The 13,178-nt window shown below is 38.5% G+C and overlaps 1 protein-coding gene across 3 annotated transcripts in view; it reads right to left on the reverse strand.

Annotated features, from left to right (window-relative positions):
- Positions 1-13,178, reverse strand: part of LOC106003217 (ATP-binding cassette sub-family A member 8-like) — a 64,757-nt gene that overhangs the window by 29,454 nt on the left and 22,125 nt on the right. For 2 of the 3 annotated variants that reach the window (XM_013038051.1, XM_013038053.1), the window contains exons 17-21: positions 10,467-10,606; positions 8,577-8,696; positions 5,401-5,599; positions 3,818-3,984; positions 428-561 (exon numbers count right to left, since the gene is read on the reverse strand). In XM_013038051.1, coding sequence (XP_012893505.1) covers positions 428-561; positions 3,818-3,984; positions 5,401-5,599; positions 8,577-8,696; positions 10,467-10,606 — 760 coding nt within the window. The remainder of the gene's footprint in view (positions 1-427; positions 562-3,817; positions 3,985-5,400; positions 5,600-8,576; positions 8,697-10,466; positions 10,607-13,178) is intronic. The other variant, XM_013038052.1, reaches the window with a different exon arrangement.

Below are 13,178 nucleotides of genomic sequence, written 5' to 3' on the forward strand. Positions count from 1 at the left end.
CGGAAGTGGTGCTGTGGCTCAAGTGGTAGAGCACTAGCCTTGAGCTGAAGAGCTGAGGGACAGCGCCCAGGCCCAGAGTTCAGGCCCCACAACCGGATTCTCCTCCCTCCCTCCAAAAAAGAACAGGGCAGCCTTTCCAGATCTATCATTAAATCCTTGAGAGGCAATGGGAATCCTTTGGAATGAAATGTGCACCTAAACAAGGATACTTGAATACAGCAAGCATTTTTCTAATACAGCTTGTGTTACATAGACAATGGTGGGGATGCAAATAATCACTTATCATACCAATGAATCTCGTTCTCTAAGTGAAAAAGAATTAAATAGAGAATATTATCTCCTTTTCCGTGTTTGCCTCTTCAGTTGGAGACTTGGGAAGATGCGCTTTCCGGCCCTGCGAGGAGGGGCTGGCCCAAGAGCAGGGTACCTTTTCATTGCCCGACACTATGATGGCGCCGTTGTAGGAGGGATCGTCCACGCCAGTTCCAGTTCCCGATTTGTCCACCTCCAGGGCGATGTTCTGGTGCTCCACAGAATGGAGGAAGTCATCAATGCTTGCCCCTATGGTGCAGTGTAATGTATTAGTTGTTTCAATGCTAAAAACATCGATGTCAAATTACTGTGATCTGAATTCTCAGGGCATTTTCCCACATCACAACGTGCTGGCTGTTGTGAATTAAGAATACATTCCTTTCTCAAGGACTGAACTTCATCATAAGTTCATTTGCTTAGGATCACGCAAATCATTTTTAGCAACTTATTTTTTATCATAGATTTATTGTGTAGAATCTTGCAATGAACAACTGTAACCAATATGGGTGATGTCTACTAATTAACCATAAAACTTTCTATAACTCATTTTAGGGACTGCTACATTGTTGATTTTTGAATTCTTTCCTTTCTCTTTCCCTTCACTCCCCTCTCCTTCCCTTCCCTTCCTATCTTTCTGGTGGTGTGGGGCTTGAATTCAGGGCCTAAGCACTTTTGTTCAAGGCTAGTGCTCTACCACTTAGAGCCACAGCTCCATTTTGGGTTTTTGAGTGGTTGATTGGAGGTAAGAGACCCACAGGGACATTTCTGCCCAGGCTAGCTTTGAACCTTGATCCTCAGATCTCAGCCTCCCAAGAAGCTATGATTACAGGCATGAGCCACTAGTGCCTGGTTCAAATTATTTATTTATTTTTTATTTTTTTAATTAAAAAATTATTTTGTAGTAAAGATGCTGTACAGAAGGGTTACAGTTACATGAGTAAGGCAATGAGTAAGGCAATAAGTAAGGGAATGAGCACTGTTACCCCCTCCTTTGCTGTTCTCCCACTATCCCTTCCCTCCCCCCTTCCCCCTCCCCATCTCCCCGAAGTTGTAAAGTTCATTTCCAATATACTGTTTGTGGGTATCATTGTTGCATTGGGTCATCCTGTGTCCTTGTTTCAGCATTTTGTTATTCCCCTTCTCCTCCCCAAATTAGACAAATGTATATACAAGATGCAGGGTACCAAAGTCAAGTACAGTGATAACAGGGGATATACCATAAGGGGAAGAACACACAAAAGAAACCAAAAAATCACATAGTACATTAAAAACAACAACAATAAAGAAAGATCTCTTGTGCCAATATCTTGGGGTTCATTTTGCTTAGCATCATTTTGCTTATTTGGTCATATGTACATAGCTTTTGAGCTTTTCTGCTCATCTGATAAAATTATTCTAGACATATACTAATTATTGCAAATGAGGGAAACCATGGGACCTATATTTCTTTGTGTCTGGCTTACTTCATTTAGTAAGATTTTTTCCAAGTCTTTCGATTTCCTAACAAATGAAGTGGTATCATTCTTTCTGATGGAAGCATAGAATTCCATGGCAAAGGACAAAGCTAGTAAGATCAATAGAAAGCCCATGGACTGGGAGAAGATCTTTACTAGCCATACAACAGACAAGGGTCTCATATCTAAAATATACTTAGAACTCAAAAAAATTAAATCCTCCAAAAACAAATCCTCAAAGAAACAACCACACCATTAAGAAGTGGGCTAAAGACTTAAAGAGAGACTTCTCTGAAGAAGAAATAAGAATGGCCAGTAGACACATGAAGAAATGCTCAACTTCTCTGGCCATAAAAGAAATGCAAATCAAAACAACACGGAGATACCACCTCACCCCAGTTAGAATGGCTATAATCAAGAACGCTAATAACAACAGATGCTGGAGGGTATGTGGCCAAAAGGGAACTCTACTGAACTGTTGGGAGTGTAAACTTGTTTAACCACTTTGGAAAGAAGTATGGATGTTCCTCAAAAGACTACACATAGAGCTCCCCTATGACCCAGCAATCCCACTTCTGGGCATTTACCTCATTGATCACAAAAAAGGCAATACTAAAGCTACCAGCCCAACTATGTTTATCTCAGAATTATTCACCATAGCTAAGATATGGAACCAACCCAGATGCCCCTCATTAGATGAGCTGATCAAGAAAATGTGACACGCACACACACACACACAATGGAATTTATTTCTTGACACAGGAAGGGAGCTTCTAATATGTGGACTTCCGCAGTCCCTCTCCCCTGAACAGCAAGCATAACCGCTAAAATACTAACTAAAAACAAAACAACAAAAATTCCATGTAGTCAACACTTCTTGAAACTTCCTCAAGCATCTACAGAATATGAAGAAATATAGATCCAAGGAAATCTACTAAAATTTGGTAAGAACACTTGTCTGCTCAGTAAGCACAGAAGATACTCAACATTATCAGCCACCAACAAAATGAAGATTAAAAAACTACAAGGTATCATGTGACACCTGATAATGGGTATGGAAAACAAGCAGGAAGTAGTGTGGGAAAAGTTGTGCAGAAATTTGAGCCCTCATAAATGGCAGTGTAAGCACACCATAGTATATCCAATTTGAAAACAATTCGGTTGGTCCTTAAGGGTCAAACATCCATCATCACATGACTCAATAAATTCCACTCCTAGGAAGACACTCAAAGTCATGAAAATATATTTATACAAAAGGTTATATGTGAACATTAATAGAAGCATTATTCTTAACAATCAGTTGTTGGGAGTATCTATCTGTTGATGAGTGGTAAATAAAATCAATGGGAAGCCTCTGCTATTGTTACTCCCTGAAGGAGAAGAATTCAAAGATGATACAATCAGAGAATTTAAACAGATGGTTGAATGAAATAAACAATGAAGGATGTACAAGTGAAATTCAGTAAAGACATAGAAATCTTTTTTTTAAAGGAAGCAAACTAAAATCTTGGAAATGAAAAGACCCCAATAGCCCAAAATTTTAAAAAACGTAATTAATAGAACAAAACAATTTAAAGGTTATCAGGTTATCAGGCTGAAAAGAAAGCAGAAGAATTTGGTTAGTCAAGAACATGAGGGGAAAAACCCTAAGAAAATATAAAATGAAAGTACAAGCCCTCTTATACAGTCTAAGTTATGGGAATAGAAGAAAGAGAAGATGATATAAAGGCATTGAGAATCCATTCAATAAAATAATAGCAGAAAATTTCCTCCACCTTGAGAAGGAGATGGTCACATATGTGGAAAGGCCAACACCTAATAAGCAAGACAGAAGAAGAACCATCCCTGGATACATTGTAGTTAAAACACTAGACATGCAGAATAACAAAGGGATGTGGACAGTTGGGAAGGAGAAGAGACACATTACAGGAAAAGGGAAGTCCAAGAGAAGAACAGTGATTTTGATAGCATATCAACCTCTAGAATATTAAAATACAGTATTACTACCTCAGGTAGCTACAACATAGATGAACTTTGAGACGCAGTATTACCTGTTTTATTGATGATCAGCAATTGGGTAAGAGGTGCCTGGGGTGGTTGTCCCAGAGCAAGGAAGTACAAATGAGGGGAAAGTTCCCAGGTGTAACTGTTTTGATATATTTTTATCAAGATATATTCCAAAAGAAGAGGACAAAATCCAGCTGCCAGAATCAAGAGCCTACAGAGAAGAAATTTGCCAATGTAAATACACGATCATTTCCTAACATTTCCCATCCCAATCACTGCAGATTGAACTCAGTTCCTGGTCTTGACTTGAGTCACATCCCTAGCACTTTTGTTTGCATTTTGTGTTTGACGTCATGTCTGACTTTGCCTGGGCCATTCTTGAGCCATGATCTTCCTGCCTCTGCCTGTGAAGCAGCTTTCTTATCTTTTGGAAATGTCATGAGATGAAGAAACTGGAGAAATAAACCATGTAATTCTTTGCCTAAATAAGTAATCTTTGTTTCTTAGTGTTTTGTCTTCTCTTCTAAATTGGAGGAGCTAAGATGTAAATTTACCCTTTGGTTATTTCTCTTGCTCTTGCTCATTGGGTCACCTACACTATTTCATGGGATGTACACCCTTTAACTCCCTTCTAGTTTCTGTCTACGCGTTGTGCTTCCGGTCTGATACATTGCTTTTCTGCTGTTTAATTCACCACATTTTAGTTCTATTTTCTTCATGTTACTCATCTTCTTAGATGCCCTGTTTCTTTCAGTGACTCCATGATTTCTTTACTGTCCAGGTTCAAATTCTGAATTATTTCCAACCTTTATTCTCCTGTTTTCTTGATATCAAATAGATGAAAAAATTCTATTACAATTATGTAATAGAATTTATGTTTATAATTTATGTTTTACTTTGAAACCTCTCTCTAGTCCTAATTTATGATTACATCTTGTCTGAAGTCCTGCAAAATGGCTGACATTGTTCTATTCTCTATTCTCTCCAGACTTTGTTATGGAGTATTTCCTAGTTTAATATTAAATTTTTTTCTTAAATCATGATACTATCCCCACCATCTCAAAATTTTGTTTAGGAAATATTTGTCTAAGTCCAATGATATGCCCGCTCGGTTCTTTCTTGCTTATTTAAAACACAGTTTCAAGGCATGGGTGGATAGGCAAGGCCATGGTAGATGGTAATGGGAGGAGATATGTCTTGGGATGGGGATGTTGTGCATGTAGTAGGAACAGAGAACAAAGGAAGCTGGCAGAAACTGTGAGGTTTAGGGAAAGCCAGTAGAATAACCACACAGCCTCTTGACCATGGCACGGACCCTGCCAAAGAAAATTCACATTCCATAGGGGAGGCTCACCTCCATATTATGGATAATTTGTATGGGAGGAGGAAGTGTCATGGGAAACTAAACTGCTTCCACTTTTCCTCTCAAATCCTGTGGAAAACATTGTAAGTTCCCTGTGTCAGTTTCCTCAGAGATAACTATTAAGGCCATAGTCTAAGATGGCTATTATGATTTATCCACAGAGATTTTTGTTTTTTTAGTTTTGTTTTTCCTCTTGTTTGTTTGCCTTAGTTACTTCTGATGCTTTGGATAAAAACATAAAACCTGTGGATCCCTGGTACTCACAAGGAAAGAAGAGCTTTCTTCTCATGCTTCAACTTCAGCAAGCGAACTTTTGCAATGGCACAGATTTGATATGCCCAGAGAGCCACACCGCTGGTCATCTTTCTCATCTCCCGCAGGGAAGAGAGGATGTGTTCCATCTCCATAAGCCTTTCTGTGTCCCCAGCTCTTTCAACTTGTGTGTCTCCCAAAATGTCAGTATCTTCAAAACACAAAAGAGGCGATCCATAAAATCCCACTCAGAAGCAATTCATAAATGCCCACTCGAGACATGTGTCACTGAGCTTCCTGCAGTAGACTGTCCTGTTAGGGTTATGACAATAATTAGAACCTTCTGTATTCTTCTATGGCATGACTGGGTTCTGCCTAGACGTGGAAAGATACCTAAAATACAAATTTCTGGGATAAAAGGAAGAGTAGAAAGGAGATGTGATATCTCTTTTGTATATAGATAATACACTAAAGAAGTGAGATAAAAATGTGGTGTCATCACAACTTGGAAATTTAGTAAAGAAAGCAAATTTTTTTTCAGATAGAGTTTTATGCTACTTTTGCTAGGGGCTGGTTTTGGGCCATAATCTTCCTACCTCTGCTCCCAAAAAGCTTGGATTTCAGGCATGTGCTACCATTCTTGACCTCATATTAAAGACGTTTATCTTATTAGATGAGGGAAGAAAAAGAGTAAGAAGAGTTTCATAAAAGGAGAAGCCATTTGTAGGGGAGAAAATTCCTCTTGCTGTTCTCATTCTTAGGGCAACAAGCAGATGGCAGAAGGCGAAGGTGAACAAAGTCATGAATAAAGGGAAAGTAGCCGGGATTAAACACACTCTGTAGTCACAGGGTCACATGTTGGCAGTTACGATTGACTGTAATCCTGCAGGGTTCCAGTGATAAGATGAAGTTACAGTATCTATGACTTTTTCCCCATGGGGCTGCTTTTTTCTAAGTCTTTGGTAACAGCACACCAGAGGGCAGGAAGGAAAACCTGGGAATCACATGGGAATGAGATGTGGAGTCTTGCATGAGGCATCATCAAGGTATATGGGGGTCTTCATTTGTGTAATACATCAGTTCAACAAGAGCTAGTCATTGGATAAGAAAGCAGGAAGACGTATATTGAAGTAAAATGGACCTTGGGTAGGTCTAAAGCATGTGTATTGTCAGAGAGCAAAGCAGTAGTGTATAGAGAGCTATCATCCAAGATAATGATCAGAGTGGAAAGTTAGCTTTGATTAGTTGATGAATTGGATAAGTGTGGTGGCAGACTGAAAAGCAGGAGTACTTCCCCTGCGGTTGAGAAATTTAGTAACCATTTCTCTACCTCATGGAGAAATCATCAGAATTTTGCTAATGTTTCAGTTCAAAGTCATGCTGAAGAAGAGATCTGATTTTGTCTTTGATTCGCTTAAAGCTGTGATTGAACAAAATGTAATGTAAATGACAAACTACACATCTAGAGGTTAACTGTCTCCCAAAGCCCACACAGCTGTGAAATACAAATTAGATTGATTTATCCATCTGGATTGTCAGCAGCCTGAGGGAGGAAGAGTCAACACCTTTCCTAGGCATTGCTTTTTTATAGGTTGTTTTCCACAGTAATGACCATGGTAAAAGCAGGAAAAATATAGCCCCTACAGAGAAGCAAAAGGCCATCAGAATCTATTACTCTGGGTCATCAATCACATGGTCCTCATGTTGGAATGGACAAATATCTATGATAAAACCCTGTGGTAAGTTCTCCTGGGAAACACAGAAAACATTACTGAACTGATGTAAAATTTCAGTAGAGACACTACTAAAAGGAGCCAATAGAAATATCAGGAGGAAAATAGTATATCAGAAATGAAATTCATTAGTTGGGGCTCAAAGCAGTCTGAACAGAAGAAAAGAAGGTATCTATGAGCTTGAAAGCAAATAGGCAGCTCCCACCCCTGGTGGTCCTGAGATTTTGTGCTTTGGCATTCTACTATTGAGTCACATCTCCAGCTTTATTTTCCAGTATTTAGTTTTTGGGTATGGTCTCACTTCCTACCTGGGAGTATACTTAAGTGTGAGCTCTCCCTACTTTTAGGCCTATTTTTTTTTACCTTGCTAGCATCACAGATGTGTATCATCACATGCAGCTTTCCTCCATGGAGACAGAGTCTTGTGGACTTTTCCATTTTGTGCTGGGCTGGAGCCACAATCCTCCCAATCTCAACCTGCCAGGTAGCTGGAGATGACTGGTGTGTACTATCGCCCCAAGCTGTGTTGAGAGGGTAAATCTCATGTGCTTTTGCCAACACTGGCCTCAAAGCATGACCACTTTACTCCCAGGCTCCCAAATAGCTTATATTATAGACATGAGCCACAGGAGCCCCACTTTCACATTGTCCAGTTTCTAACACAAAGAAAGATAAGGAATGAACGATCTCATCAGAAAATCTGGCATCTGTAAGTCAGTATCAAATGTCTAATCTGTGTGTTCTTTATTACTGGTTGCCAGGGCTTTTAACCAGAAAAAGGGAAATGAACATTCTAAGATGGGACATTCCCAAACACAGGAACACATACCAAACAATGGCAGTTCTAGAAAAGGAAGAGCGAATGGATCAGGAAGTATACACAAAGAAATAATAGCCAAAAATCTCAAATTTGATGAAAAATACTAATCTACACATGCTAATCTACCCATGACATGTGGGATAAATATAAACATATTCATCTCTAAAGATACCACACTCAAACTATCAAAAGCAAAGAACACCACCTTTGTAATAACTATAAACATTTTTAAAAACACCACACAACAAAAAGCAAAGGACAAGAGAACGTAAAAGTAGAGAGAAGAAAACAGCTTTTCATATACAGAGAACTTTAGTAAGGTAATAAGTCCTGCAGGCAGAGGGATGGCACATAAGGTTTATGAAGAAGGAGACTTCAGCTAAATGTTTTGTCTGAGATTTCGGACTATGATGGGATCAGCAAGCCTTACACGAAGGAAAACGAGCTATTTTTCGTGACAAGCAATATTGACAGAGGGTGCATCTCATCTCTGTCCCAAGCTGTCCAAGAACCACCTTAAGCTTGAGACTCCACATTTTAAAGTCACATATTTGAAATGTTGTCTTCTTGAGATATTGATTGCCCTTGAGATGTTGTGTATGATTTGGCTTAGTAATTTTGTGCATTTTATTTACCCAGTTCATCAACTGCGGATTTTCCTTCTAGTTTCAGGAACACTTCATTCAGAGTTGTCATGGATACCCCATAATTCTCAATTCCCAGGCCAGGAGAGTTGTCAAGATCCTTGTACAGTTCTGAAGAATACACACATAGCAATAAATCAAAACAGCAAAGATCATGAAGGAATTTAAGAAGTCTTCAACCTAAAAAGTACAAGCATAGTCAGTGTTACCTGACATTTTAAAATTTAACATTTATAATAAGTAATCTCATTTATATATTATTTTCTGTTTTTCATTATGTGTATGGCTTAAATCTCCCTTCCTTCCTTCCTTTCTTCTTTCCCTCCTTCCTTCTTTCTTTTTAATCTTTTTTCTAATTTTTTGTCAATCGGGGGGCTTGAACTCAGGGTCCGTGGCTCATACCTGTAATCCTAGCTACTCAGGAGCTTGAGATCTGCGTATCATGGTTCCAAGTCAACTTAGGCAAAAAAGCCTGTGAGGCTCTTATTTCCAATTAACCTCAAAAAGCCAACTGGAGCTATGGTTCAAGTGGTAGAATCTAACCTTGGCACAAAAGCTCAGGGACAGTGTCCAGGCTCAGACTTCAAGCCCAAGGACCAGCATAAAACAAAAAAAAAAGTTCTCTTTCTGATAAAAGATGAAAAATAAATACAAGACTGAAGACCAAATAGAGAATGAAGGATTGATATGGGGTTTCTTAGACTAGTAGAAAAATATGATGGTAATAGTTTATTCTTTAATTGAATCACAAAAATATTTGGAACAAGTAATTATTCATAAGGCTATGAATAATGTTTTTGCCTGTCTGGGTTTGAAGGAAGATGGTTGATTAAATGATGCCTAGCCAGGCACCCATGGCTCATGCCTGTGATCCTTGCTACACAGGAGGCTAAGATCTGTGGATCCCAGTTCAAAGCCAGCCCAGGCAGGAAAGTCTGTGAGACTCTTATCTCCAATTAATTATGGTAAAAGCCAAAAGTGGTGCTGTAGCTAAAGTGGAAGAGCGCTAGCCTTGTGCAAAAGGAGCTTAGGGACAGTATCCAGGCCCAAGTTCAAAGCCCAGAACGGGCAATAAATAAAATAAATAGATAGATAGATAGATGCCTAACCGTAAACCTAAACTTTAATTTTAGACAAGCTGAAATTTCACTCTGAGCTGTCTACTTGATCAAGAGTTTCATCTGGAATACTCTAACAACCAATACAGAAAAGATTTATGATTTAAACAGCTAATGGAAGTCACATGCTGATTAAGCTTCACTTTACCTAAATGCTTTTTCTTTTTAAAAAAACCACCAAATTTCTTCTAAATTATAACAATCTTAAAACGTATTACTTAGGATTTAATTAACACGTTGTTTAATGCTTCTAAGGACTTGTGCTCTCTCCATAAAATGTGCCACTGTATGACTATATGGGGTAATTTCATCATACAGATGGCAAAGTTAATTTTCTCCTTTACTCAACCCAGGTCCTCAGAACAGCACCTGGCACTGACAACCTGGGCTAAAACATATTAGCTTGGAAAACCTGATGTTACTATATATATATAAAAAAACTTGACCAAGAGAAATAGTCTTGTGGGTGTTTTACAGACAATTAACCATTTGTGTTCATGTATGGTTGTAAATACTGGAATATTCTGCTATATACTGCAAGAAGAAAGAAGGCTAAGAGGTCTAAAAAAGCCCAAACCTTACAAAGTAATTTAGATGCAATATTTCTCATTCTGTATAAAATCATCATCATTTTACTATTGATCAGGTTTCAATATCTGAGCATATTGTAACCTCAATAAGTGTTGGTTACAAAAATATCTTCATTATTATTTTTAGTGAATAATATTGACATAGTTGACTTCATTACATTCACGTGTATTACCTGGAAACCTACAGGTTGTTTCTAAGGGTAACGTATAGACCAGCTTTCCTTCACTTTCTGCTGATAACTTGGCATTGGGGATGTGCTGTTTAACAAGAGATGTAATGTTTTCCCGAGCACATATTTCCTTCAACTGCAAACTAATATATATGTATATAGAAAAAAGAAAGGCATGTTATTTGACATAGTCTACAATATAATGAAAATAAATAACTCATTTTTATGTGTGGGGGGGAAGAAAGTAAATAAAAACGAGTTGCAAGAAAGGTATTGTGCAGGCATGAAGTAGGGTGACAAAAAGTACATCAAACAAAAGAGGGAAAGCAAAGACTTAGCAATCAGAAACGCCAGTCAGTTTATTCAGGGTTTGGGACATAGAGGTACTTAACTATAGACTAGAAGAAATGCTAAGGATAGCTCAACAATCAACAATGCAAAATTAATAACATTGAAGATTATGTTGCAAGGAAGTTCTATTTGGCTAAGTACATTAAAAGAACAAGGGAGTTTTCATGCCCAACAGATTCAGTTATTTATTTTCTTTACCCAATGCATGTTTAGTAAGTTCCTAGTTATACTACGAACCGTTATACTAGGAACCTAGTTATACTAGGAACCTAGTTATACTAGGAACCGTTATACTAAGTGCTGAGGTACAAGGTGACCAGGAAAGCTTTGCCATGCTCTTATAGCATCATTAAGCCAAGGGAGATAGGAAGTAAAACAGATAGGTAAAATGGTTATCACTGGAAGAGTGTGGGTTTGAAGAATGGGGATCTCTCATTTCAACGTGGTGGTGCTAATTCCAGAACTTTGACTAAGATCGAACTACCACTTAGAAAAGTTTATCCATTCAAAAACACCACAACTATTGTAGAAAACCCCCCAAAACAGATTTATTAGTCATAGTTATAAAGTATACAGTAGATAAACCACCAGTAGTAGCAGTATTTTTAAATGTGTTTGTGCCATTTGAGAAGAATTTTACCACTAGTAACATAGAATACTGGTTCTTCACATCTAGATGTATATTCCATTCTGAAAACGTTTGACCAAATGCTTAAGTCATTTATTTATTCATAAAGCATCAAAAGATTTCATTGAAGGAGTTAGGCACAAATGACCATGGAAAAGTTTTTTCTCTATGGTGGTGAACCCCCAAATAAAAATAAAGATTTCAAGAAGATGTGTGGGGTGTTATGTGGACTTCACGGAGGGCAGGGTGTCCTCCCTTAAAGGAACTTATGCCCTGCATGGAGAAGGTCAGTAACCTTTTTCTGCTGGCAAATACTTTTGGGATTTGAGGATTATTAAAGCTCTGTCACCACACTTGCGCCTTGAAAAACAGTATATAGGCAATATGCAGGAGAATGAGCCAAACTTCTCCAATCAAACTTTACTCACAAAAATAAGAAATAGGATGGATGTGGCTCATGGACCACAGATTTTTTGATCTCTGGTTTAGAAGAACATGTAGTTGTTATGCAATGATTGTGCAGAAACCTTTGAGGTGCCACGAACCCTGGCCAGGATGGTTCCGTTGGAGAACATCATATGATGACATGCAGTATCCTAGGCCATATCTCAGTTATGGTCTATAGCCCTTACTCACAATCAGGAAGTGTTAATATCGTGAAGGAGAAAAGGAAATCAATTCCAGAGTTTAGTTATTTCCAAGAAGAGATTTGAAATGAGTGCTTTGGGGGAAAAACCATATCAAGATGTTACACAGGACTGGAAAAAATAACAAGCTATCCACAAAATATGATTCAAATAACTACGACTTCACCAGGTAGACGTGGAGTCAAGGGGACTTCCAGCCTCAGGAAATGCCCTTCAAATGTGAAGTGCAGGCCATGGTAGGGCATACACAAGGCAGTGCGATCACTTCATCTTAAGTTGAGGATGTTGGCTTGAGTAAGAGAACATAGGGGAATTGCGAGATTTGGGGGCCACACTGGTATTACTTGGCTACCCGGTTAGACTCTGGTAGGCAAAGTGGGATCCTTGAAGGAATTCTTTTGTTGTGATTTTGTATTATCATTATTTTTGTTTCTTTTCAAAAGAATATGTAGCTGAATGCTAGTGGCTCACACTTATAATCCTAGCTACTCAGGAGGCTGACATCTAAAGATCGTAATATGAAGGTGGCCCAAGGAGGAAAGTCTGGGAAACACTTATCTCCAATTAAGCACCGAAAAAGCTGCAAGTGGCACTGTGGCTCAAGCGGCAGAGTGCTAACCTTGAGCAAAAAAAGCTTAGACACAATGCTCAGGCCCCGAGTTCAAGCCCCAGGTTCAGCACCAAAAAGAAAAAAAAAAGGATTAAAAAATAAGTGATATAAATCATAAAAATGAATCAACTAACATGAAAATTAAAAAGCAGTTGAAAACATGGAAGTGGACACTGGACACTGGATTTTAACTTATCAATACCTAGGTTTGATTCTTAGCTCTAACTTTTGTGAATCTAGTGTCTTGGTTTGAATGTTTTCCCCTAAGTGTCTATGCTGGAAATTCAATTCCAACACAGATATTGTGAGCTGAGACCTTTGAGTGTTGTCTGGATCTGACTTCAAGACTAGATTAATGCTGTTGTCATGGGAGTGTTTAGTTACTGCAGGAGTGGGTTCCTGTTAAAATCATGAGTTTGCTCTTCCCTACCCTACCACATGTCTTGTTCTTTCTCCTTCCACTATGAAATGATGTAGCA

Source organism: Dipodomys ordii, unplaced genomic scaffold (assembly GCF_000151885.1).
Source record: "Dipodomys ordii isolate 6190 unplaced genomic scaffold, Dord_2.0 Scaffold7, whole genome shotgun sequence".
NCBI classification, from domain to species: domain Eukaryota; kingdom Metazoa; phylum Chordata; class Mammalia; order Rodentia; family Heteromyidae; genus Dipodomys; species Dipodomys ordii.